The following is a 26,010-nucleotide window of genomic DNA, read 5'->3' as shown; positions in this document are numbered from 1 at the left end:
AGATTCCCGATTTCCCGATAGGCCAATCCGCCCCTGCTTGCATTCGAAAGTTATCAGAATATTTATTGTTAACACAGAAAAATTATCAAATATCTTTTTGCTAAAATATGTGATATTAAATATAAGTATCTGTTTATTCAAACTACCACTACGTCTGCAGTTTTTACAACTATGTCATACCTAATTAATTAATTTCTAAACAATTTAAAAAAATTACTAAGTATCTAAAATATAGGTAATTATATAACTAGTTATAAGTAACTAGGTATGAAAGTGTAAATTATTAGTTTTTATTATTTATTACAATATAAAAAACAATGGTTCATGAATCACAATAATTTAAAAAAAATAATATTTTGTTCATTTAGATAGCCCGATTTTGATAATAAAAATAATTTAGTAGCAATAATTTTATAATAGATTTATAATCTATTATAAAATCAATGATAGTAGGTAGGTAGTTGAGTAGAATTAGGCACAGGTCTCTAAATCACTAGACAAGGCCGCAAGAGTTCGAATTTCAGATATGAAACCAAAATTGTGCGTTTATTTTTTCTCGTTTTATGATGAAAAACATATATCCGTAAAGTTGCAAAATAACAGATATTCTACATTTTTATGAAGTATACTAATTACCGGTATCAATACTACCATTTACAGTACTGTAGTATAAATCCGCTTTTAAAGTTAAGTTATAAGTATTAGCACATTTGCTATTGCATTTAATTTAATATGGATTACAAATTTTAAAAAAAATCTTCTTTAGGTAGCAACGTACACAATTTATTTTTACATCGCATTGATATAATAATTACATATAATTGCAAAGTGGGTCGTATATCATTATGATGATTTATATGTGCCCCCAAATTAATTCGCCCCAGGCCCTAAGAATCCTTAAGACGGCTCTGGCCACAGCTGTAGAACAGTCGCGTGACCTTTGTTGGGTTGAACCATGTAATTTTGACCAATATAATTTCAAATACGGCTAAAATTGCATTTCTCCCATCAGAATTAAGCAAACGTCTCGCTTTGAATTGAAAAAAAAAGACACGGCGTTTCGAGTTTACCAATTATCAGCCAATCCAGTGATTTCAATATATGTCTTCGCCGAATCGACGCTGCATGCTGTTCGTTCGACAACCGCCGGTCACCAACTGGTTCCGGAAAAATAACACATAGGCTGTAGAAGGTTATGGTGTAATCATGTGTGTCACAAAATCAATATGATGAAACCTGCTGGTGAAGGCCATCGCTAAGGAAAGTCGAAGGCCATCGCGAACAGTCGACCGCGAAGTGTGTTATTAAAAGTAAATTGTTTTTATTTATTAAACAAATAAACATTTTTCTCCACTCATATTTGTCACCCTGTTTCGGTAGATTGCACAGGCGCAACTTGTAAGCATCCTCTGCAGACTAAAAACTTCCAATACAACGTGAAAAAGTTGTTTCTTCTTTTCATTTGAGTTTTTATTTTACGTTTATTTTCAATGAGACAGTTACATATAGTTATACCATTTGTACCAATAACATTATACGTTTAAGTTCTAAAGAAAACATGAAGTTTCAACAATGTAGCGTAACATAACACAAAATGGTTGATGTGGTATTGGAACCAAATTTCTTAATATTAAATAAGGTCGAACTTTTAATGTTTGAAAGCATTTTTCGGGTCTCTTACGAACCCGGCATTGGTAGTGGAAATTACTAAATGTCTGATACGACCGACCTTCATACAAAACGTTTGTATTGAAGCGAAAACAATAGCGACTTTTGAAAGCAATCAAATCGAAAACGAATTCACGCTATATTTGCTTGTTAAATATTTGGCATCGAAAATGCATACTGTTCACAATGGACTTTAGACTTCCGGCTAACCAGTAAATTCTTAGTATATTTATTCTATCGCAATCCAGGGATTTGTGAAAACGGTTATTTTAACTTAACATAAAAAAAAAAAATTAAAAAAATCGTGTACACAAATAACAGATATATGATTATATATTATCATTAAATATATTTTTCAATGTTTTCTTATCTTTAGAAGATTTTTTTTTCGATTAAATACCTTATATTGGGTTTTTAAATACTAACTATAATTGATTAACATTTAAAACCTCACCTACTTTGTTCTATATCCACGAACAGCGTTCGGTGTGCCTAATTCAAAAAATGTACACTGACAACGTATGATTCAAGACGGACACAGTTATGCACGGTACACCGAATGGAACGAAAACTCTATTTTTACTCCACCTGATAATTGTCTCTATTTACATGAATAATTTGATAATCAAGTATCTATATCCAGTGCGGTAGCAACCAAATATTGCGCCGGAGGGGTAAACTTCAAAATGCGCCCAATGTGTTTTCAATTTAAATATATTATAAGTATCAGATATTATTTTCAAGAATTGCTTCAATTAATATGTATAAACAACGTTGAAGTTTTCATAAATAAAATGTACAACATTGATCGTTGTAATTTTTATCATAAAATGCAAATTTATCATTTTTGCGCCCGGGGCGTAGATACCTCTTGCCAACTTCTAGCTATAGCTCTGCTTATATCTGGGTATCTCACTATTTAATAATAATTAACGAAGACGTGATAAAATGTATTAATATTTGTCTCTGCCAAGTAAACTAAACTCAGATTAATACTTTTATTCAAATCAGTAAATTTACCAGATTTATTTTTTTTTATTGCATCTTGTCGGGATAACTAATTCATGATTTTTTTGATTTTTTTTTTTTTTACACGCAGTTAGCGTCTTGGTGGATTGTCTTTTGGAGTATAAGAAAATAACGTGACTCAAAATAAATATCTATCACTTGATGATTCATATTGAATCACGTTATAATACATTATTGAATAATTTTTTTTTTTCATGAATAAGTCATGTTTTAAGTATTATAATTAGTATTTATGAATGCAATTAACTATGGTTATTTTGTTGTTATTTGTTAGGAATCACTAAAACTTAGTTTCATGAATAATTCAGAATTTTTAACAAAGAAAATTAGGCCAGATGGTAATATGGTACCCATAAACGGTCATACGCAATAATGCTATAAAAGTGTTAGTATATAATATAAAGCAACAGATTTTGGTGATTATTGGAGTTAGTAATAGCATTGGTTGTAGAATCAATGGTAATAGTTACAAATTAAACATTTTTATCGTAAATCGATCTGACGTTACATGCGTAAATACAAACAATATTATTGTATTTCTTTTGTCATCTTTAATACACATTACTCCAAAACATAATCGCACTCATTTACTTATTTAATAATAATGTAATATTATTTGTAAAATGTAATCATTGTAGACAATGGTTAAAATTGTGAAAATGTCGAGGGGGGACTATAATCACCAAAAATGGTAAAGGAACGTTCCCTTACCAAAGTCTAAATCTTATCAAACTCTTTTAGGTAGTCCATAAGACAAGACTTCTATAATTTTTTTATTTTACACAAATTTGTTTATAAAACGTTTTATAAGGTGTAAAATCTAAATATCAGTTTCCTCCAAAAAAAAAAAACTAGCCTCAACATATTATTCCAGGTCAGTAAAAATAAATTGTAATATATGGTCTAAAGTGTTGTGGTGTTGTATTTTATAGTCTTATTAGAAGTTATAAACATGTAAGCAATTAATTAAATTTATCCGAGCATAACAAAAACATTTTTTTTTTTTTTAGAATTGATATTCATATTTTAATAGTGCATATACCCATAGATATATCTACCAGTACAACACTGCAAAACAGTTATATTATATCATAGAATTGTGTTTTTATACAATTATATCATAAACGGCTATACGCCTATACCTACATACAGTGGCGGTTATCCTATGCTTCAAGTTTATCGACGGATACATACGATTCTGATGGGTGGGTGAGTAGGTGCTTACAGTGTGTTTGAATGGATGTGTACATAATACATATACAACATTTTATAAAAATGTTCTTGCATACGAAAAAAATTACTTTTGTTGGTTAGTGGGTGTTCACAGATTTCAGTTATTTGCATACCTACACATGGTAAATTAACTGTAGCTACCACTGCCTACATACTCTACAAAAAATGAAAAAAAAATAGTCAGACAACTAAATATATTTTTGTTATTGACAAAAAACAAAAAATATTAAAAATATATTAGGTACAAGTGTACAGTGATTCCATGTTGATTTTTCCTCATTTGTTAACATTAAAGTTAATAAAATCTATTTAATACCAATATAACCGAAGGAATTGAAATATTTTCTATTTATATATATGTATGTATTATGTTTACTTATTTTTAGTCACTCGTGATTCATCAATCTGTTTAGGTAGGGACGGTAGAATTAAATGATTAAAGTATGTGCATTTGGACAAACGAAGGGATCCGTGTTGATTAATTGCACCAATTAAATTTTACTTAACCCCTCTCCAAAGCCAAAAAAAATATTATTTATTTATTGTTTCATAAATTTTTTTTTTTATTGTTTTTTATTGTAGGTACATTATGAATCTAAAAATATATCAATTTAAGTTATGTTCACTATGAAATACATATTCGTAAGAATACAAATTTATAATTCATTAATAAAACTATTTCACTGTAAATTGCACAAGATGTAAAAAACAATATTTATAATAATTAATAATCTATTTGACTGCTTATTTTAATTAAAAGTATGTTTTATAAGTAGTAAGGTTAAGTTATAGTTATATGTTTTATTATTAGGGGGGAAGGGGTAATTTTTCAAAAGAATTTTTCACTTGAGACTAAATTTGAATACCTACATTGTACATTTGTAAGTACGCTATATAAGGTTCCTATATCTAATCTATGTTTGCACTAATGGTACATCACACAACACATGTTTAGTACACATATTAGTAAAATACTAACAATGTTAGACAATTGTCTAACATGTATCTATAATGTACCATTTGTGCAAACATAAATTAGCAATAGTAGGTATGTTATATACCATACGCACAAATGTACAATGTTTAATGGGCGGATTCTTGAGAAAATTGTAAATTTAATTTATATTGCTACAATGACTGTCAGTGAATACGAAACAACATTGACCTAATAAAATAAGTAGTTAATAAGTATACACATATATTGTACACACAAGGGATTTGGGATTATTGGGATACATAACCCGTATAGCTTGATGACAAATCAACAGCAGATTAAATTTAACTTACATATAGTAATAATGAAATTAAATTAGAATAAAACTATGAAGATATGTAACATAGGTATACAAATTTAAATATAATAATATCACGAAAAATGTATAACATCTAACTAAGGATTAGGGATGATTTAGTAGGGAACTGAACTGACATCATACAATTATGCATTAGCTGGTGATCAATGAATAAGTGAAAATAAAATAAAGTTGACTAATTATGAAACTATTTTCCTTTCCTTTACTGAAATAAATATTATACGCTGGCTAGGATGGCTTATGTTCAAATACAGTTTCTTGCACTAATTCTTACCCTACACGTGGATTGGATTCAACATTTACGCAGTTGATCTCAGTAGACATAAATAGGCAAAAGTTGCCGGAGTATAAGCAAGTATATTTATACATTTAAGATTGCTAAATGGTAAATTTTATAAAATGTATCTATTCCATAATATCTTGTCGATTACATGTTAAGAAACAGAATTTCATGTTGCCAGATTCTTGGATGATCACCCATCCAAGGACTAGTGATAAGAGAAAGTGGCTAATGACTGATTTAACATGCTATACTATATAATTTAATGCATTACTTATAGTTTATGGTAATTATTACTTTTCGCATACTATTTTTATTTTTTTATTAAACATTTTTTCTTCAACTACAGTCTTCAAATATAATTTAATTTTGCATTTAACTATAAAATCCTTATGATATTATAAAGACTTGAATTCCAAAAGTTATATTATACTGTTCATATTTACTGCTAAAAATATAAATGACTTTGTTCATTAATTATTTTTACTAATTTAACTATATGATTACATGGTAAATTATACTACTATCAACAACAAATTAAATTTGGTTAATTAATTATTTAAATTACTTAGATTTTGTACTCATAGTGTGAAATCCCCAGTATAATAATCAGATAATTGAAAAGAACATACCTAATAAATTTTTTACTTCAACCATTTAAGTGACACCAAATAGTATAAAGCAGAGGTGGCCAAACTTTTTTCAGCCATGATTTACTGAAAATATAATTCACCTTTGGACATCGACTTCCTTGGAAATTTTTTTTTATAAATCAGAATAAAAGATAAAAACTTTATAGGTAAAACATATCGACAATTTGTTTATAACCATCACGATTAATTTTTGTGTACGTGGCCTAAAAATAAATTCTGACATGATCAACTCTGAAATTGTGCGTGATTGACCCTTTCGCCTGGTATAAAGTGTTAAAACAATAACAACTGGTAATACGTATATATGTATTAGTAAATTAAATTTAGATCATTTTAAAATGAATACTTAAATAATGTAGTACACACACAACTATAAAATTTGCATAATTTGTATTTCATAACACAATTATAATAATAATATAATACATATAATCAATAAAAAAATAGTAGTACATTAAAAATATTTCAAATGAAAACTAAAAAAAAAAAAATTAAAATTAACTTATGAATCTAATATTGTAAATATTTGTTTTCATTATAATATTAATTGTACTTGAACAGAAAATATTAACAAACAGTTGTGTCTTTTAAAGACTTACATGAATAAATAGTTCAATGGTAACACAAATTCTTAAAAATAATAATGAGTGTGTATAGAAAATATACTTAAAAATTAATTACCTTAAATTAAATATTAAAATCATTTGTAAATAAAATAATTAATGTTAAATTATACAAATTGTTTTATTTTAGTTTTCAAATTAATAATATAGAAAAATTAAGATTGAACAAAAATAAATAAGTATGAAAGTATAGGAAGTTTTGATATATTACATTATCACAGAAGTAGATGCTTAGAGGTTAATCTTGATGGCAGCACGCAAATGATCCATTATGACCATGATGCACACAATACTCAGTTGCGTCATTGTTGATGATGAAAACCTGGTAAGTCAGCTAAAGTTGGTATGAAAACATGTCTGGATTCATCAATGGTACCTCGACATAGTGGGCAAGTTTCACAACGTTTGACACATGTCCCACATGCAATAACATGACCGCATGGAAAAAATACATGATCAATAGTAGCATCCATACAAATTTGACATGTAAGTGCATCAATAAGTTTGGCAAGTTTATAGCTATCCTGTGAAGTATTTGGCTTAGGTTCAGGCGGATTCAAAACTATAGTAGAACTGGTTGGAGTGACTTTATTTTGCTTTTCATAAAGTGCACGACGTGCATTATCATGCACTTCACGACAAGTCCTCTGAATGTCAAATACATATTTCTTCCCAAGTGGTGAATCTTCATTAAAAATAGATATAATTGTACCCTGAAAAAAAATTAAAAACATTTATAAGGGTTCAAAACCTTTAAAATTCATAACAGTAAACAATTATAGGTCAATTGTATGTAGATGAGTACATGAATATTTGAATGTACATATGAATTAATCATTATTTAAATTAAAATGTAAGCAATAAAAATGAATAAAATTTAGGTTAACAACTTTTTTTGATACAGAATTTCTTTTTAAAAGTTCACATTAACACTGTTCAACTTCAAAGTTAAAATTTAATATTTACCTTGAGATCTCTTATATATTGTGAAGTAACAGCACCTCTAACAGTTTCACAACTATAGAATGCATGTTTCTCTGTCAATGCTCTGTATAGAGTATTTGCACCTAGACTAGATTCTAATTTCAAAACAATTAATGTTTCGGAATGCTCAACTCCTGCCAAATACCACATCTCAAATACACGACGATGGCTAGCTGCGCTACGGATCGCCGTATAAGGAATCCTAAAAAATAATACAGTATAATATAAATATTTTTTTTTTTAAATTATAAAAAGTTTTTGTATAGTAGTGCCAAATAAAGTTATTTTGAATAATATTTTAAAATTAATACACTCAATTACAATACTTACATTTGTTTTTCATCATCCAATTGATCAGGGTGTTCCAAACTAATACCATGTGGACCAACTCCTATCAATACTGAAGAACCATTTGATGTTTTACCTTCAAACACCTCTTCACCAAAATTTTGCAAGCCAGAAACTTCTTTGATCAACCAATATTCAGCAGTTGTTTGTTTCATATCCTTGAAAGATAACATATAAATATGAATACAAATATACAATGAAAACAGTAAAAATTAAATTACACATACTTTCATTTCAGATTGAAAAGCTTTAATCTGACCAATAGATTTGCTGTCATTCGCTGGAACACCCAGATGTTCACACCAATAGGCATAAAACTGCATAAGAGCAACCAAATCATTACAATTGCCGAATTCAGCCTGTGCCAGTAATGCAATAATTTTGCATATTGCTTGGCTATCGGTTGGTCTCAAACGTCCTTCGTATAACTCTAACTTTGCGTGCAAATAAAATTGATGACTATAACAAAATAACAATAAAAATGTATTTATTGGAAAAATGCATTAATTTTTAAAGCATAAATTATTATTTAATTAAATTACAAGATAATTTTATTCTTATTGACTACTAACGTTATTACTTAAGATAAAAACTTGTATTGAAAATAAGTCTCAAGACTGAATACATAAAATAAAACCTACATTTAATGTCGATACCAATAAATAATAATACCAATTGGCTCGATCTGTGGCAATAGAAATAAATGATATTGAATAGAAAATTATACGATAATTAAATATTATTGAAACGTCTTGTTACGTTTCGATTTCAAACTGATATAATAAGCAAACATTCCAATCATTAAGTACAAACATTTATAATATGTTCACAATAATTATGGTCTTTATTCGAGACAAGAATTAGCAATATAATGGTAATAGATACGAATCGTAATCATAATTCATAAAATTGACCGAAACGTTCTAATTTACACACGGGTTAATTTATAAGATAATAAATCATCAAACGGTTGGGGTCAACCTTTTTATTTCCAGTGGCCTCAATGATATTAAATTACGAAGAATGTCTGTGAATTAAAAATATAAAAACTCGATAAAAATCTTAAATGCGGCGAGGTGGCAAACAGACTGTAGAGACTAGAGAAAATAATACACATGGTGTTGATAACAGGTAGGTGGCCAATTAATAGAACAAAATATAATATATATAATTCAATTTTAATAAATGAATAGTAAAAAACATGCAGTTCAAGGATAAACTTTTGGTGATAAATATCTTTAGAAAATATATATTAAGGCCCATGATAAACAAAATAAAAATATTTTTTACTATTCAAAACTAGCCATTATTAATAAAAAATAATTCGGTTAGAGTAGTATAATGTTAAGCAATAATTATATGATTCTACTACTTAAATTATAACAGTTACATCATTTTCTCGTAGGTTATATATCCTCATTGACACTAAAAATCCAAATAGATTTGATAAAATTCCTTAGTTATACATATGAAAATCATTAGAGTGACACAATAATAAAAATCCGAATTTGAATATTCTCATTAAGGAAAAATTAATATCGTGTTTTATAAATAAAAATAATTATTTGATTATTAGAAACACTAAAAACATGGGGGGGGTCATGGGATATCCGATATTTAATTTGGCAATTATATACGTAGAATTGGATATTATTAAGTTTTTTTTTTAATCTTTTGTTGGACGTTTTTTAAATTTAAAATTATAATATCCCATATCATTCTTTTGTTTTGTAATACTCATAAAATTCGTATTTTAATTAGGTTCACACAATATACAATTACGTCACACTAGAAAACCAAAATATTCTTAGTATGAATATTGAATATAAATCAGTAATACTAAAAATAATTTTAAGTTACTCAAATATTCAAATTGTTTTAAGTTTTAATTTCAAACTCCTTGAAAATCTTATACAGCCCTTAATTTACTATTTTATTAATCAATACAATTTTGGGCTCCTATCGTTTAACTATTTTTCATTTAATGCTAAAATAAAATTCTTTTTTCTTTACAATCGTTTTATTAGTTTGTTACAAATCTCTATATATCTCTATCGTTACTCAATTATTTTAACTCTTTATAGCTATTCTTTCCTATGTCTATCATAATTTGGTTCATACACTCCATCTTTAGTATTCTTCTTCCGATATGACCAGTGACGTAGCAAGGGTATGGTAAACTGTGACTATGCCGGGAGTAAAATTATAAAGGGAAGCAAAATTGTGCAAAATTCGTATTTTTATTCAACCTTCAAAACGAAATTTTTTATTATATATTTTGAAATGTGTAGATTTTGTCGAATTGTTCACACTACTTGTAAATTTAATGATTAAATTATGAAAAGAATACAAGGAAATTCATAGAGAAAATTTTATATAAAAAAATAGATTGTACTTAAAAAAATTAGTAAATTTAAAGGTTAAAAAAAAAAGTCGTATTAAATTTTAAATTGGTAAAAAGGCGTTTTTTCTAAGTTTACAAAATATGACCTTCAATTTCGTTTCGACTGTATATTTTACTGTATATTATAATCTGTATATTTTGTCATCATATTTACTTATTGTGCTTCACTAGCATAGATTGTTTATATCTAATAATTTTTTTTTTTTTTTTTTAAAAAAATATCGTTTTCCGATAAATTTTTAATAATGGTGTCATATATGTCCAATCATTTTGTGGCTTTGAACTTTTATTGTATACCAAAGTACTTTATTTTCCTTTGTTCTACCTAGTACAGCTTCATTCATTGTTCTTTTAATTAATCTAAACTTTAAAATTTTACAATAACACCACATTTCGAAGGCCTCTAGTTTTCTTTTCTCTACTGTATCGACTATCTAAGTTTCACAGTCATGTAAAACAATACTCCAGATATACATTTTTAAGAACTTCTCTCTTACCTCTAAGACAACACTATTAGTAGTTTATAAATATTTTTTATTCTGAAAAGCCCTCTTTCATTGTGCTATTATATTTAGAAAGTCATTTTTACACCGACCATCTTCCGTTATTTTACTTCCCAAGTAATCAAAGTGATGTACTTGTTCTATGCGTGTGTTATCTATATTTATAAAAGCTGAATAGGTTTTATCCTACTCCACACTATAACCTTTATATTTTTTTTATTTAATTGCATTCCATATTTTTTCAAATACATATTTTGTTTAAATTAAATAAAATGTTTTGCAGGTCATCCTCCATTTTCGTACAAAAAGCTATGTCATTAGCAAATTTTAGTTAAATGTTTCCCCATATATTCTAATTCCTTGCTTTACTTGTATCCTTAATTCTTTTATAATTTCTTCAATAAATAGATTAAACATTATTAGTGATAGGTTACAGCCTTGCCTTCTCTTTTTAATTTATGCTACTTCTTTTTTTCCATCTTTGCGTAATAATAGTTTGGTTTTTGTATGAATTATAGATACATCTTCTGTCATAATACTTAATTCTAATTATTTTTAAAATCATGATTATTGAGTTTACAAAAAAAAAAAAAACTGTTGGATTAGGTTAGGTTAGGTTAGGTTTCAATGGGCCTTGTCAAAATTTATAATGAAGTGAACAAATCAAAAATAAAATATATTTTTAAATTTTTTTAACAATTTGTATAGGTACCTACTTGATTTTAATAATATTTATACAAAATAAGTATTTTAAAGTCAAATTTTATACACAAAAATTTTCTTGCATTCTGCTCTGAAAATTCATCAATAACATCGAAAAATTGCTCTGATACCACTTAAGATGGATAATATTCCCAAAACTGATGGACTGAACCAACTCTTCCAACATTTTTAACTCAAGAATCTCATTCGTAATTGTTAATACTTAATTACTTTAATAATGTATACAGTTGAATTGATTCATTCAAAAATTAAACTTACGATATCATGATTAATTAAACCATAAATGTATTAGAAATCTAAACAATAATTATTATTTATTGTTTTTTTTTGTCGTTAATAATAATGATATTAACCTCAACAGTATTTAAAATTTGATAGTAACTTTAATTGACAAATGTGTACATACGCTCATATATCAAAAACAAAACTATTAAATGAACTATTAAATATGTACCCATTAAATAATGGCATAAATAAATGGAACTCGAAAAAATTACACATGAACAATAAAAATGTATCATTGGTTTGTAAATAATTGGTGGTTTAAATTAGGCCAATTTAAACTGTATTTTTTCCATGAATATACACTACATAATTCGACCTTAGTTCACGAGTATGACCATGAAACAATTTGTATTCGTTTGAAACCCGTACATACGGATACTAAAATATCATCGATAATAAACAAACGAGTACAATATAAAAAGTTTCGTAAACTTTTTCCACAATTTAAAAATTAAAAACTTTATTAATAGATTATTAAACAATTATTATATTGGAAAATTATTTTTATTCTTATATGAAATAAAACCTAAAGGCCCATTTTAGTAAACAGTTTGAAATAATTTGAGGACAGAGTTGTGAATAAATGGCACGTGATTATAAGAATAGATCATAATGCCAACAACCGTAAATGGATTTTATTTTTGCTTTCATTTGATAACTTAAATGTTGAATAATTACCAATCAAAATTAAACTTAATTTAAATCCAATACTAATAAGCCATCCAGGTAGTATAAGTGGTTAAGAGAAATAATGCGTAATAAACCAGTATTATCATGATAATATATGGTTAACTCAATAATATATGTTATAGAAAACACAATACAATAAATTAATTTAACAAGTATCTAATGACAATATTTTAATTATTTTTAATATTGGGCAGATTCCTTCGAAGTGAAGTTACTTATAATAATACTACAATTTATAAGTTATTACTACTTAAATATAGTTTGCAATTCAATATACGTAATTCGCAACAGTACAAATCGATATTTGATAAAACATCAATAATTTAAAGGTGCAAAGAAATATACATATATTCGTATGTAAAAGGTGATTCTAATTGTATTCCTGAAATTAAAATATCGATTTGAAATAGTTTCCATCTTCTACATTTTTTTTAAAGAAAATTACCATGTTTATTTATTTTCAACTTTACTCCTATATGCTGTGTATACTCTTATATGTGTAATTCATATGGTAAAAAATTAAGTCTTAATATTCATCGAGAGAAATTAATTAAGCACCTTTTAAAGGTATAATATAGATTAATACTGCGAATAATTTTCTGTAAATTTCCAGGCATTACGATTAATAAATTAAATTTCGTGCAAACTAATTTTAAAGTGCCCTTTTCAGACCTTTTTTGACAATATTATCAACAAATCGTCATGATAAATTTACATAATTGCATAATTTAATATTATTCTATAACTCACGCCTAACAAATTTTTTTTAATAACGTTTAATTAAATGTGATTCAAATGTGTAGGTTCATAAAAAGATGTAAGATACGATAAAAATTATAAATTAAAAATGATTTCAAAATAACAAATGTTTTCTCGTAAATGTAGTATATATAGTAGGGATATAAAAAACAACCATATTGAATGAGTGTTGTCAAGATGAAGGTTCCCTATACAGTGTTTACATCAAGCTAAAATGTATAATGTTATCACATTCTAAGTTCATAATATGGTTCCGTGCAGCGGATCACGTGCGCTACAATTGTTCACATTAACGTAATTTTGTCATGAGTAGTAGTAGAACGTGATAATTTTCTTTCAATTTGTACCATGATGGAATAATATAAATTAAAAAACTAATAAAATAATAATTATTAAATGATTAATCCCCGTATATTAAATATACAAATGAGCAAACAAGTAAAGAAACAGAAAAATGTCTATTTACTAAACAAAAAATAAAATTATCATAACCAACATCCAATCAAGAAAATAAATGATACGGCAATGGTTGAGTAGGTTATTTCAATAGATGAAAATGTATTAAAAATGCATTTTATATGAATAACACAAAATGTTCTTCATTCTCCTAAGTCTTGTGGTAAAATCATAAAACTATCTCAGAAATATAATTGTTAAGTAGGTTAAAAATTAAAAATTAAAATCTAAACGGAGATTAAATATTGAACATAAATAAAGATTTCAAATGTGAATTAATAAAAAATTAAAATACTCTCTGAATGAGATCGATACACCTCAAAAACAATAACGTATGATATCGAAATTTGAAATAGTGGTTTCTATAATACACTAGATAAGCAATAAGAAGGGATTTGAAAAAAAATATTGTTTAAGCCGTTTTTTTGTCGGTTAAGCAATTTTCACCGTCCAATTTATATTGTTCGACGAGGCGAATTCATAACCAAAAGTTATACCATAAGGCTAGGCCTTAAATAATGTAAGGGTTAATAGGTAACCTATTAAAATCTATGTACCGATCAAGAGTCTTCCGTGCAAAGTAAGGTAATTCAGTTAGTTTACTGAATAGAATGTGAAAAAAAAAAATCATTAACATTAGGCTTAAAAAAAACGAAATATTAACATGTTCGAACAAAGGTTTAGAAATTTTCGCAGAACACTACGCTGTAAATAATTATTAATTAGCGGCTAGTGATTGTAGAATGTTGACATCGCGGACGAATTAGTTACGTGCCGAGGAGGAAGTATGGACGTACGGTACTCAACAGTTCATTAATGACAATAAAGAAACCGGACGATAGCACCGGAGAGGATTTTAATTCTATGACCGCGAATAATGGTTCTCTAGGACTTTTGTTTTGTTTCCATAGTGCCGGGTGCAATATTATGTTAACGTGACATGCGTGTATGGTATACAATATCGCAACGAATTAAAACAATTGGCGCGACAGTTGAAAGTAAAACAAAATTTAAGATTCACAAAGCAATTACGTGAATTGATAATAATCCGAAACTTAAATATACCGTACGCGATACGAAAATATTTCAACAGTTGTTTCTAACGCTAGAGAAATAGATATGCTACTTAAGATATAGTTGGTATAACAATAATAGATTACCATCCAAATGATGCGTTTTATGGTAATTTACATGAACGTTAGCAGAATTATTTTAGACAACGGTTGACATCAACGAGATAGTGGGATTTTATGTCATTGAGTATGTATAGACATTCCGCACATTATATAAACATGCATGGACGATTGGAGTGCACCTGTAGACTTTATGGTTACATTTTTTTTTTTTTTAATTTTATATAAGAGGTTGTTCAACTTTACAACTTATTTTTATGAAAACACCATTGAAAACATTTAACAGTACATTTATATATATATATATGAATCTTCGTACGTGCCATAAGGATAATCATATATTTAACTTGCATGATAATTTTTTTAGACAAGTTCACAATACCTTCTTGAATTTGTTGGCCAATAATTGTCACTATGCATTTTAATGTAAACATTGTACCACCATTAATGACGGTTGACGAAGAAGTAAAGTATTCATACACGTTCAACATATTTTGAAATTATTGTACATAAAATAAATAAAAAAAATAATTTTCTTATTTTATAGAAAGTGCTTTTCTTTTCGAAAACATATGAAAATATTAAGGGATCATAATTTAGTGGGAATAATATTTTTCCTTTTAATATTCCATACATAATATGCACTACAATGTCATAAAAACCTATAATTGTGGGTATTTAAGACAATTCGTAGGATATTTTCGAAATTCAGAGCAGAGCAGAGCAGAGAATGGCGTCGAAAAGTTTAACACGAGTGCCAAATACTAGAATAATTGGCACGTGTAGGTATATTATTAGATAATTACTATAACTAAGAAAAATTATTACAAAACATTTCTACTAATCTACCCAAATGATACTTCTTATTGTGAAAATGATGTATTATATTATATCAACTAACAGTTAAATATGTTCCAATTTCATGAATGTATAGATATTATGAAAGTACAATAAGGAGCCATCAGCCATGACATTAATATTGGATAAATATATTATTTCAAACATTCCACAATAGAACATGAGTAAGATCGTCTGTAAGGGGCAAGTATTTTTTAATAATAAAACGTTCATGATTTTTTTATACATACATATATTTTATAGAAAGAAAACAACACAATATAAGTAAGGTGTAAGAAAATAATCGTTTCAAAGATGGTTTCACCCGTTAAAATTAAAATATATTTTATTGACAAAGCTAGCAGGGTACAAAATGTTTGATGCCATATAACACACCCAAAGCGGCAATGTTGAAACATTACTTTTCGATTTATATTACTTTACGACTAATACGTTCGCACTTAAATAGAAACAGCCTATAAAAATCTTATTGTAATTAATATCAAAATACGTATTTATACAGCCGTAAAAACGCCCGATTACGCTAATAGTTGAGCAATAAAAGTATAAAAATGAATATTTTCCAAAGTAATTTAAGTATAACTAAATACTATATAAAATCTAAGTTCTATAAACATTAATTTTTTTTTAAGAAAGGTATTAATTATTATCTTAATATATCAGTTATCTACCTATATATTATAATATCATAAGAGCCCAAGTGCAAGGCTAAGCACTAGCTGCTAATCTGAGTAAAAATGATAAATATTATGTGATATGTGCAATTGATATAACTGAAATATTAATATCAATATTCAGGAAATAAAGCTAAATTAATCATTTTTAAGCTCGCTATCTAGTGAGGAAATATTATAAGAAAGAGAAAAATAATGATTATAGTTTTAAGAATCAATGAGTAGATATTACAAGGTCAATAACCACAATGTATAACCAAGAAAATTATATTGTAAGTAGCATTGAACCCAAATTACGAAATTTAAGGAACAAACAATGTAAAGAATAAAAAAATAATATAAAGCTACAAAAAAAAAAAAAATCTCAATTTAATTAAATTAAACAAATCTTATTTTTTATGACCCTGAATTTAAAATATCACATATAGTATGGTAGAACTATAATGCCTATTAAACATTGGTGGAGATTTATTCAAAGACACTTTCTCTTTGTCATTGTATTTTTTTATTTTACTTGCCACTAGATTGTTCACTAGATTTGATAACAAAAAGTGTATTACATTTTATTAATGTATATTAATATACATTAAATAAAGTTTTATCTAAACTGTAATATTTATTCAGTCATTTATAAGAACAAATTAGCATGAAAAAAATAAATTTTTAAACTATTTTTCTACTTAAATTTAATAATTTAATGCACACAGTCTAATAAAATGACAAAATAATAAAACTTTGGTGAATATGACATTAAATCCCAGTTAGAACATTTTATTTTTAAATAAGCCATGTATTTAAAAATCAAATTATACATTGCGTTGGTTGATTTCCATACCAAACATTCCCTAACCAACCATGGGGCATGGGTGTTATAGTATATTTCAATCTAGTTGGCTAATAAATAAATTGATGATAAAAAGGGTGTATTGAAAAACACACACATATGTATGAATAATAAAATTATAAACGATAGTTAAAAGTATGTTTAAATAGTAGTTTATTTGTCTGATAATATATCTCATGTAAATTGGTAATGGTTTATGATACACACACCACACTGTATATATAATTTTATTTAATTTTTTCGTGTAAACAATGAAGTATTAACTTAACCAACTTAATTGCTGCACAAGGGTATTTTCACTAAATTATTATCTATAAGGCCAATTGAGTCTACAGAATACAAGCATAGCTAAAATCACATATTTTTTTTTTAATAAGGCTTGTAATATTAGTAAATTAGAAATTATTTTTTAATACAAACAATTAATTCACTCGACAACTATTTCTAGTAAAAATTATATATAATTTACATAATATATCATAATATACATCATATATTAAAATAAAATTAATTTTATACAAATATATGGACTAATATAATTATATTTGGCTTAGATAGGTGGCAAGCTAAAATCTGTCTGAAAATATAATCCTTTTTGTATAGGTTATCTACACTTTTTTCATTAACGAATTTGACCTTTATTCTTTTGTCGGAGAAAAAATTATTGTACATAAAATATTACTTAAATCAATTTCTTAGTATTTCAGATAATAAAAATAATAAGAATTAATTTTCCAAGAAAATAACTATACTCGAAAGATTTTAAAATTTACTATTACCAAACATATTTGTATTTGAAACCAATAAACCAATAAAACACAATAACTTAATTCATAAAAATTAAAAATGTCTTAATTAATAACATCATTTAAAATAAAAATGGAAAACATTGAATCTAAATTTAATTACATACAAATAGTTTTCAACTACCATTATGATTAAAACTATTTTCTAGATGTCTTATCTATATGCAAAATTAAAATTGAAGTCAAAGAATTATATTGACAATGTATTTAATAATTATTTTCAATTTCATTCATTTTTTATGATATAAATGTATTATATTAGAAATAATTCTCCAAAAAGAAGTACTTAATTTAAAATTAAAAATGCAACACATACTGATTTCTGATTTGTAATTTAAATTTATTGATTTGTTGAATAAGTTTCTAAATGCAAATTTAACAAAATATGAAGCTATGGCTTATATACATTAAAACAATTTAATTAACTAATAAAAATAATATTAAATTATTATATTAAGTGATTTGGAATTTTTTATTTATATGTTAATATTTTAGAACAAAGTATGTTAATATAATATACCTATCAATTATTAAATTTGTTCATTTAAAGTACCTTATTGGCTTATATTATTTCCTTGTATAAAGATTTAATATATTCGTAAAAATATATGTCTACACTTTCATTTACTTATCTATTTTAATGTGTTTTTTTAATCTATCATTTACTTCTGTAATAAAAATTAAACATTTGAGTTGGTAAATTATTTATGATTTTACAATTTACCATTTTGTATTAATATATAAATTAATATTTAGTTTATCCAAACAGAATTAATTCTTTAAATAGGAAAAAATAAAAATAGCCTCATATTGATCAAATATATAGTTTAAAACCATACATATTTATTTAGATTTGAACTTTATCATAGTTAATAGTTATGAATTACAACTCACCCTAATTAACTTATAATTAAGAATACCTATCAACATGCATTATCATTAAAACTTCATATAAACTTATCAATATGATACATTTTTGTAACCTATGAAGCAGCATTAATATTTTTTATTATCTAGTCTAGTAAACCTGACAAACAATTTATAATTATATTAAGCTTTGAATAAATAATTATTTTAATAAATTTTAAATCTTACCGGGTAGACTCTTGTAGTAATAAATGCGGTGGTACCCAAAATTTGACTCTTAGTGCAAAACGATATGGATGAACTCCAGCCACTTGATGCTCTATCAAATTTCTTAGGTTTAACCAAACGTCTTGCCCTTTGACAGTTTTATACTGTAATCCAAAGTAATCACATTCCTTGTTGATACCCAAACATTCACAAACCTATTAAACATTTTTAAATGTAATTTTAGTTTGAGTTATTATTTCTGATCTATTGAAAAACATAAACTAAAGTGTTTAGAAATAAGTACATAATAATATAATCCAAGAACAACCATATTAATTGACAGTAAAAAATGGTATTTCGATGACTTTATATAATATCTATATAATTATATGAATACTGTTGTATCACATATATATATATATATAATAAATAAATTAAACTTAGTATGGAAAATATTGATTGAAAACAATTATATTTTGTTTTAATAAATTTCAAGACAAATTATTTTAATAATTATTATAGATTACATTATGATTTAAGAATATAAATCCATAAGAAAGTTAAATTTTTAAGATACTATAGTAGAGAATAAGTAGGATTGTAATTATTATTTATGAAATTCAGGCTGGAAAATTGAAATACATGAAGGTTGCTTACTCAATTTTTGTTTAATTAGGAAGTAAAATTATGTTACTCAGCTCTAATTTAACTTATATTAATATTTTATTAGGTCTATAGTTGAACTTTAATTAAATGTAATCCATAAAATATACTAAGTATTAATTATTTAACATTTGACAAGCTCAAACATTTTTATTAAAATTTTATTAAAAGCTGTTTATTTTTTTTAATAAATACAAATTTACAAAAAATTCCTTATTAATTTAAAACCAGTTTTACTTTTTTTTTTTTGGAGAGGATTTGTTAAAAAATAGTGTCAGTTTTTGTTCTTTGTTAAAATAATAGGTCAATTAAAAAAAACTATTGAGATATGATAAAGGCTCTTATAAGGTTTCCAAAGTTTTTTCTACTACATATTAAAATGATTGTTGCGAATATACCTACCTTATAAAAAATATTTACAGAAAAATAAAAAAAACTTAGTTGGTAAATCAGTTTATCTTTTGCTTCACTCAGAATTTAAAAAAGGATATAGAAAATGTTGAGCGCCATGGTATACACAATCAACTGCTAAGAATATAAATACCTATTCTATTGTAAGTTTACAAAAAATAAAATTAGCCATTTTCCTCTTGATTGTTAGCTCTAAGGTTAACCTACCTAAATACTTGTTTTAAAAAAAATTCAATAAACAATAACTTTTATAATTTATATTAAGTCTGTCACTAAATATTAATTATATAAATACATTTCAAATTTTCTATATTCAATACAAATTAAAATTCATTTAGAAAGGTACTTCATTTGATTGAATAAGTGATAAGGATATTATGGATAACAAGGAGATACAGAAATTAGAATTCATCAACAAATTTTTAATATGTTACTTAATTTAATTCATTTTTTAGACATTCATTTAACCTATAGTAGTTTTTGGTAAATGAATATTAACAGTTGAGTAGCATCTGATTTTAATCAAATTATTTGTTATGTACCTAAATATCAAAAAAAAAAAAAAAATTAAGTAATTAATTACAAACAACCTTAACTAATAATTTATTTATTTATTTCTTCTATTTACTGTTATTTAAGGGTTTTATCTTATTTTAAAGAACATATTCACATAATTTAAGGTTCTAGAAAAACCAAATAAGTAATCCTAATTATTAGAGTACTTAAATTAAAACATAAGATGTAAGTAAATACTAAAAATTTGATATTATGCATCATGATAACAATGAAACTAATGAGATACTGTATACTAAAGGGTTCTCCTACAAGTTAGTATAAACAACAATTTCAAAAGCTGTCATTAACAACTAGAGCCAATGAATTGAGTGATTCGTAACAACCAGGTCGAAGACAACACATTATCATCATAGCGACCGAATTGGTTAAACAAAAAAAAAAAATGTCGTATTATTTACCTTTTCAAGGCATTCTAGACCCTTTGCTTTATGGTCGAGTCTGACTTCTATGACGACGGCGTTCGGTTGGCTCACTAAACACCACATTTTCACTGTTCATATTTCACTTGTTAACACGCGCGAATGCACTGCCGTTGCGCACGTCAGTCGGCTTAGGGTATATCGACGACAAGGCTCGAGTGTGAGAGAGGATTTGTGAGAGGGGAGTGGAAGATACGAACTGGGTACGATTGGATTGGTAAAAAATAAAACATCAAAAGAACTATTATCGATATGAACGATCGGCGGCGTCGGCACGCGGTACAAAATCGACTGAACAATAATTACCATACAGACGAACGGTCACTCGCTGACCACTGCGCGGGCACGTAAGAGACGACGTCTTGTTACATGATGGCACATGTGTTACGAGATAACGCGAAAGTTTCGACGGCAAGGACAATGGAGTGGTCGCGGGGGCGGGCACAGAGGGAAAAAAACGTGCAGATGATCGTGGTGACGAAATGAAGAGTATAATAAAAAACAGTAAAAAAAAAAACAAAAAAAAAAACAAAAACGCCATACAATAATAATAATAATAATAATAATGAAAAAGTAAATAAATAGGAATTGATCAACGCGCGCTCGCAGTGTGGATCAGCTGTTACTGGTCCATGGTAGGGGAGGGGAGGTGCAGTGTTTGACGGTCGGGTTACGTTCGGCAACGGTCGTGTTGCACGCGTTTCGGCGTCGTCGGCGGTGCGCGCGGAACGAGTTTGTCGTGTTTGCGCGCCTGACCGTCAGAAGACTCAGCGTTTTCCCACCATCCCCTCCGCCCGTATACGAACAGCCGACAAAACGTTATCGCGGCTCGTTCTTTGTGCTGCGTTGCCGCTGTACTATCACTTGCCCACGTTGTCGCGCGTGTTTTTTCCACCGGTCGCCGTTGCCGCCGCTCGCGACCATCACTCGGTGTTGGCGAATTTTCTCGCCTGCGATACCGTTGACACATTTCTTTTCGACCGCTTGCAGCGCGTGTAGAATACACGCTAGGTGTCCACGCGGCCAACTCCGAAAACCCGTAGCCGAGAACCGGTTTTTCTCCTGCGGTAAATGTGCCCAAGTTCTTTGTAAAATACTCAGCTATCTGGTCAAAGGGCGACAACCCATGACGAACGCAGACTGTTCAATATCATCATGTCCTCCGAGGATTTACTGTTAGGAGTTGGTTGTGATCTCAATTTTCGATTCCCATTAACGAATGATATTCCGTTCAAACGATCAAGCTTGTAGCCAACATCCAAGGAATACATAACTTATTAGACGTCACAAGATTTCATACGATATGTATACAATTTATAGCATCATATTCTTTAATTTTAATTTCCTCTCCTCGAGATGGTTTCATCCTTAATTTATACAGTAAATAATAACGCGTTTTTTGTCAACAAAAACAACCGGACATTTTTATACATATTAACAGCAATAACTCTTATGACATTATCATACGTTCTCAAGTATCAGTTATTCGAGTAGAATGTTTGAGAATTATATTCGTTGCCCGTGTCGTGATTCACACACCGTCAATGGTCTTGATACGTTTTAACGGTCCGTGGTCGTTGTCTCGCACGCGCTATCGGTTGACATTTGACGGCATAATATCACACCAGGGGCGCTATTTTAGTTTTTTATAAGGATGTGTTAAAGAGGCCTATTTTTTCCCACCCCCAGGCCAACATTTATGATTAGCTGTGATTACTGATTAGCCGCGGTGCACGCACAATATTAAAGATGGGAAAACTGAAGGCCATGTATCAGTGACGCCTAGGCCAATAGCCAATAATTGAAACTAAAAAAAATTCAGGGTGAGCGAGTGCACACTCTACTCACCCCCAAATGGTGCCTTTGTACCACGAAATAGCAGTACGATTACGCATTTGCGAGACTCAAACACAAGCACGCACGTGATTCATGGTACTCGTTGTACCACGCGGAATATTGCCAATTAATGAATGGTTTAACGATTTAAAATAGTTTTATAATTTAGATACAATCAAATTATATTAGCTGAATAACCTGGCTTTTTACCGATGTCAGAAATTTAATTTTAACACTGTACATATTTCTGAATATGTGGGGCCGTTCGAGGAAGTATTCGAAACAACTATTGAAAAAAAAAAAATTCAACAACCCAACGGTGTCGTCAGAACATAAAAACAAAAAAAAAAAAACCTCTTCTTGATACAATGTAAGGATTCGATAAATGCACGAAAATTATGCAACAGTTCAATGTGTTTATGATTTAAGTATTATGGAATATTAAAAATGAAAAGAAAATTGTGAACTGGTACTTAATGTTTATTATACAAAGAATAATGATGTTCTTTTTTAAATTACTTAACTTAAAGTACTTAACTTTGGGCAGTGATTCAGCATAAAAAGTTTTAAACTATGTATTCATTATACCAAGAATCAAACTTAAAAGGTGTTACATACAGAGCTCATTTTTAGATTCGCTCATTAACTTCACTGAGCAAATGAAAAAAAAAACTTTGAAACAATGTTAATTGCCATAGAAAAAATTGTATACAGCCACTTCGCAATTAAATGTACTAACCTTAAAAATTTTGATAAGTATTTTTTGATGTTTAGAAGTTCAACAAATATAAATTTATTATGAATGCAACAGACATATAATTTGAGATTTAAATGAATTATAGATTAAATAAACTAAATTAAGAATGTATCTTGAGATCCAAGTAGTTAGAATATTTATAATATTTTGTGTCCCTTAAGATCCCCATATATTGTAGGTATAAATTAAAATAAAAAATTAGTAGGAGATGAAAAATAAATGATTTAAGTTTTATAATTCACAAATTAAACTTTACAATCTAATTAAATGTCAAACTAAAACTTATTCTATATAATTTATTTATTTATTTGTGATATAATATGATTTTAAAATATAATATAGTTTTATATGTTATTTAAATTTGTTTATTTTCCATTAATACATTTCATCCTAAATATCATGTACTCGTATATATACATGTGCATATACTTTTACATATTTTAACTATCGTCAAGATGGTTTTAACTACAAACACTTTGAATATTACATTTACAAAACATACATGTTGAATTATGTATTTTTTTTTTTTTAATATGGAGTCGTCTCGATGTTTTACCGTTCTACGAGCTAGAAATCTAATAATTTGTTTTTATTGTAAGCAAATATAATTTATTCGGGTTATTGTTATCAAATTAGATTATATTGATTAATTTAAAATATATATATATATATATTGCCATTAATACCATATACTTTATAAATTGTATTATTATTTTAATGCAATTACACTAGTAGGAACTTTCTGATTGTACGGGTCACATAGAGTGGGCGTAAACATAGGTGCACTGTCATTGGTATAAAACACCAATATATAATAATTATAATAGATATAATATGTATTTATTTGTTCAATATTTCCATTCAACTTTAATCTAAAATAATGCTTTTTGCATAATGTTTTATTTAAGGTTATGCAAAAAGCATTATTATGTTTTACTTAAGGTTTGAATGGTCACAGTATAGATAAAAATCTTGTCGGTATGTACTCCCAATGGCGTACAACTGGAGACAGGGGTTTAGGATAAATTCCTCCAAGGAATAAAAACAGTTTTTAAATAGTTAAGAAAGATTTCCACTGGTCCTTGTCAGGTCTTAGAAAAAGATCTGGACCCAATAGGTCTTATTGAATAAGACTTATTGGGTCCAGATTTTAGAAAAAGAATATCTTATTGATTTTTTTTCTATCTGAGAGTTCACACTTGTCTGGGCCAGATCGAGACCGGTTCTCTGTGACGGATCCGGGTAGAAAAAATATTGTAAGCAATTCGCTCTCCAGGTTACGAACGCGTCGCGACAAGTAACGTTGACATGTAAACTATTGAACTGTAAGTTGTAAATTAAATATTAAAAATTATAAACTCAGACGGGGCCTAGACGAGCGTGAATGGTTGATTCGGGTTAACTTGGACGTGCCGTTTCGTATCACGGAGGTGCCGGGTTAATGCCGCCTGGGGTCTGATTTTAAAATTCCATCCTTTACAAACCAACTGTACCGTTGTATACATCATAAAAAAATTATATAAAAAACAACAGTGTTAAAATTTGTTCATTTATCAAAAGCCAATAAACATCTTAATAATAAACTGCATTATCGGTAGTTTTAATATAATAGAAGAATTTGTTTTTAGTAAAAACAATTAGCACTTCATAATTGTATGCGATTTTCAATTATATTAGTTAAAGAAAAATCGCTGTTAAGAAATATTAAGTCCGTTTGTTTTTTAGTCAATATGACTAGACAGTTTACGGGACTATTGGTAGAGTACAAATAAATAATTTAAAACTATTAATATCAAATTTAATAATCTGATGGTTGTAAATTATACCTAATACAACCAATTTACAAAATAAAAAAAATAAAAATACAGCCAATGAGTATCCCACAAACACGATTATGTGTCAGTGTGTTTACTGCTGTAAATATATTGTATACAATTTATATTAAAAAATAACATGATACGAACGAAAATAGAAAAACGCTCTAATAATATTATTGTTATATTAATAA

The 26,010-nt window shown here is 27.4% G+C and overlaps 1 protein-coding gene across 1 annotated transcript; it reads right to left on the bottom strand.

Moving 5' to 3' along the window:
- Positions 1 to 6,951: 6,951 nt before the first annotated feature.
- LOC112681721 (E3 ubiquitin-protein ligase MYLIP-like) lies at positions 6,952 to 22,043 on the bottom strand. Its single transcript, XM_025552015.1, has 6 exons — positions 21,389 to 22,043; positions 19,362 to 19,555; positions 8,359 to 8,590; positions 8,114 to 8,289; positions 7,766 to 7,985; positions 6,952 to 7,512 (listed from the first exon to the last, which is right to left on the bottom strand). The coding sequence occupies exons 1-6, from the start codon at positions 21,473 to 21,475 to the stop codon at positions 7,102 to 7,104; spliced, it is 1,320 nt and encodes a 439-aa protein (XP_025407800.1). The 5' UTR covers positions 21,476 to 22,043; the 3' UTR covers positions 6,952 to 7,101.
- Positions 22,044 to 26,010: the final 3,967 nt, after the last annotated feature.

The sequence above is a fragment of the Sipha flava genome, unplaced genomic scaffold (assembly GCF_003268045.1).
Source record: "Sipha flava isolate LNK unplaced genomic scaffold, YSA_version1 195_pilon_pilon, whole genome shotgun sequence".
NCBI classification, from domain to species: Eukaryota; Metazoa; Arthropoda; class Insecta; order Hemiptera; family Aphididae; genus Sipha; species Sipha flava.
The sequence above is the reverse complement of the archived record's forward strand: the minus strand, read 5'-3'. Positions and strand labels throughout refer to the sequence as shown.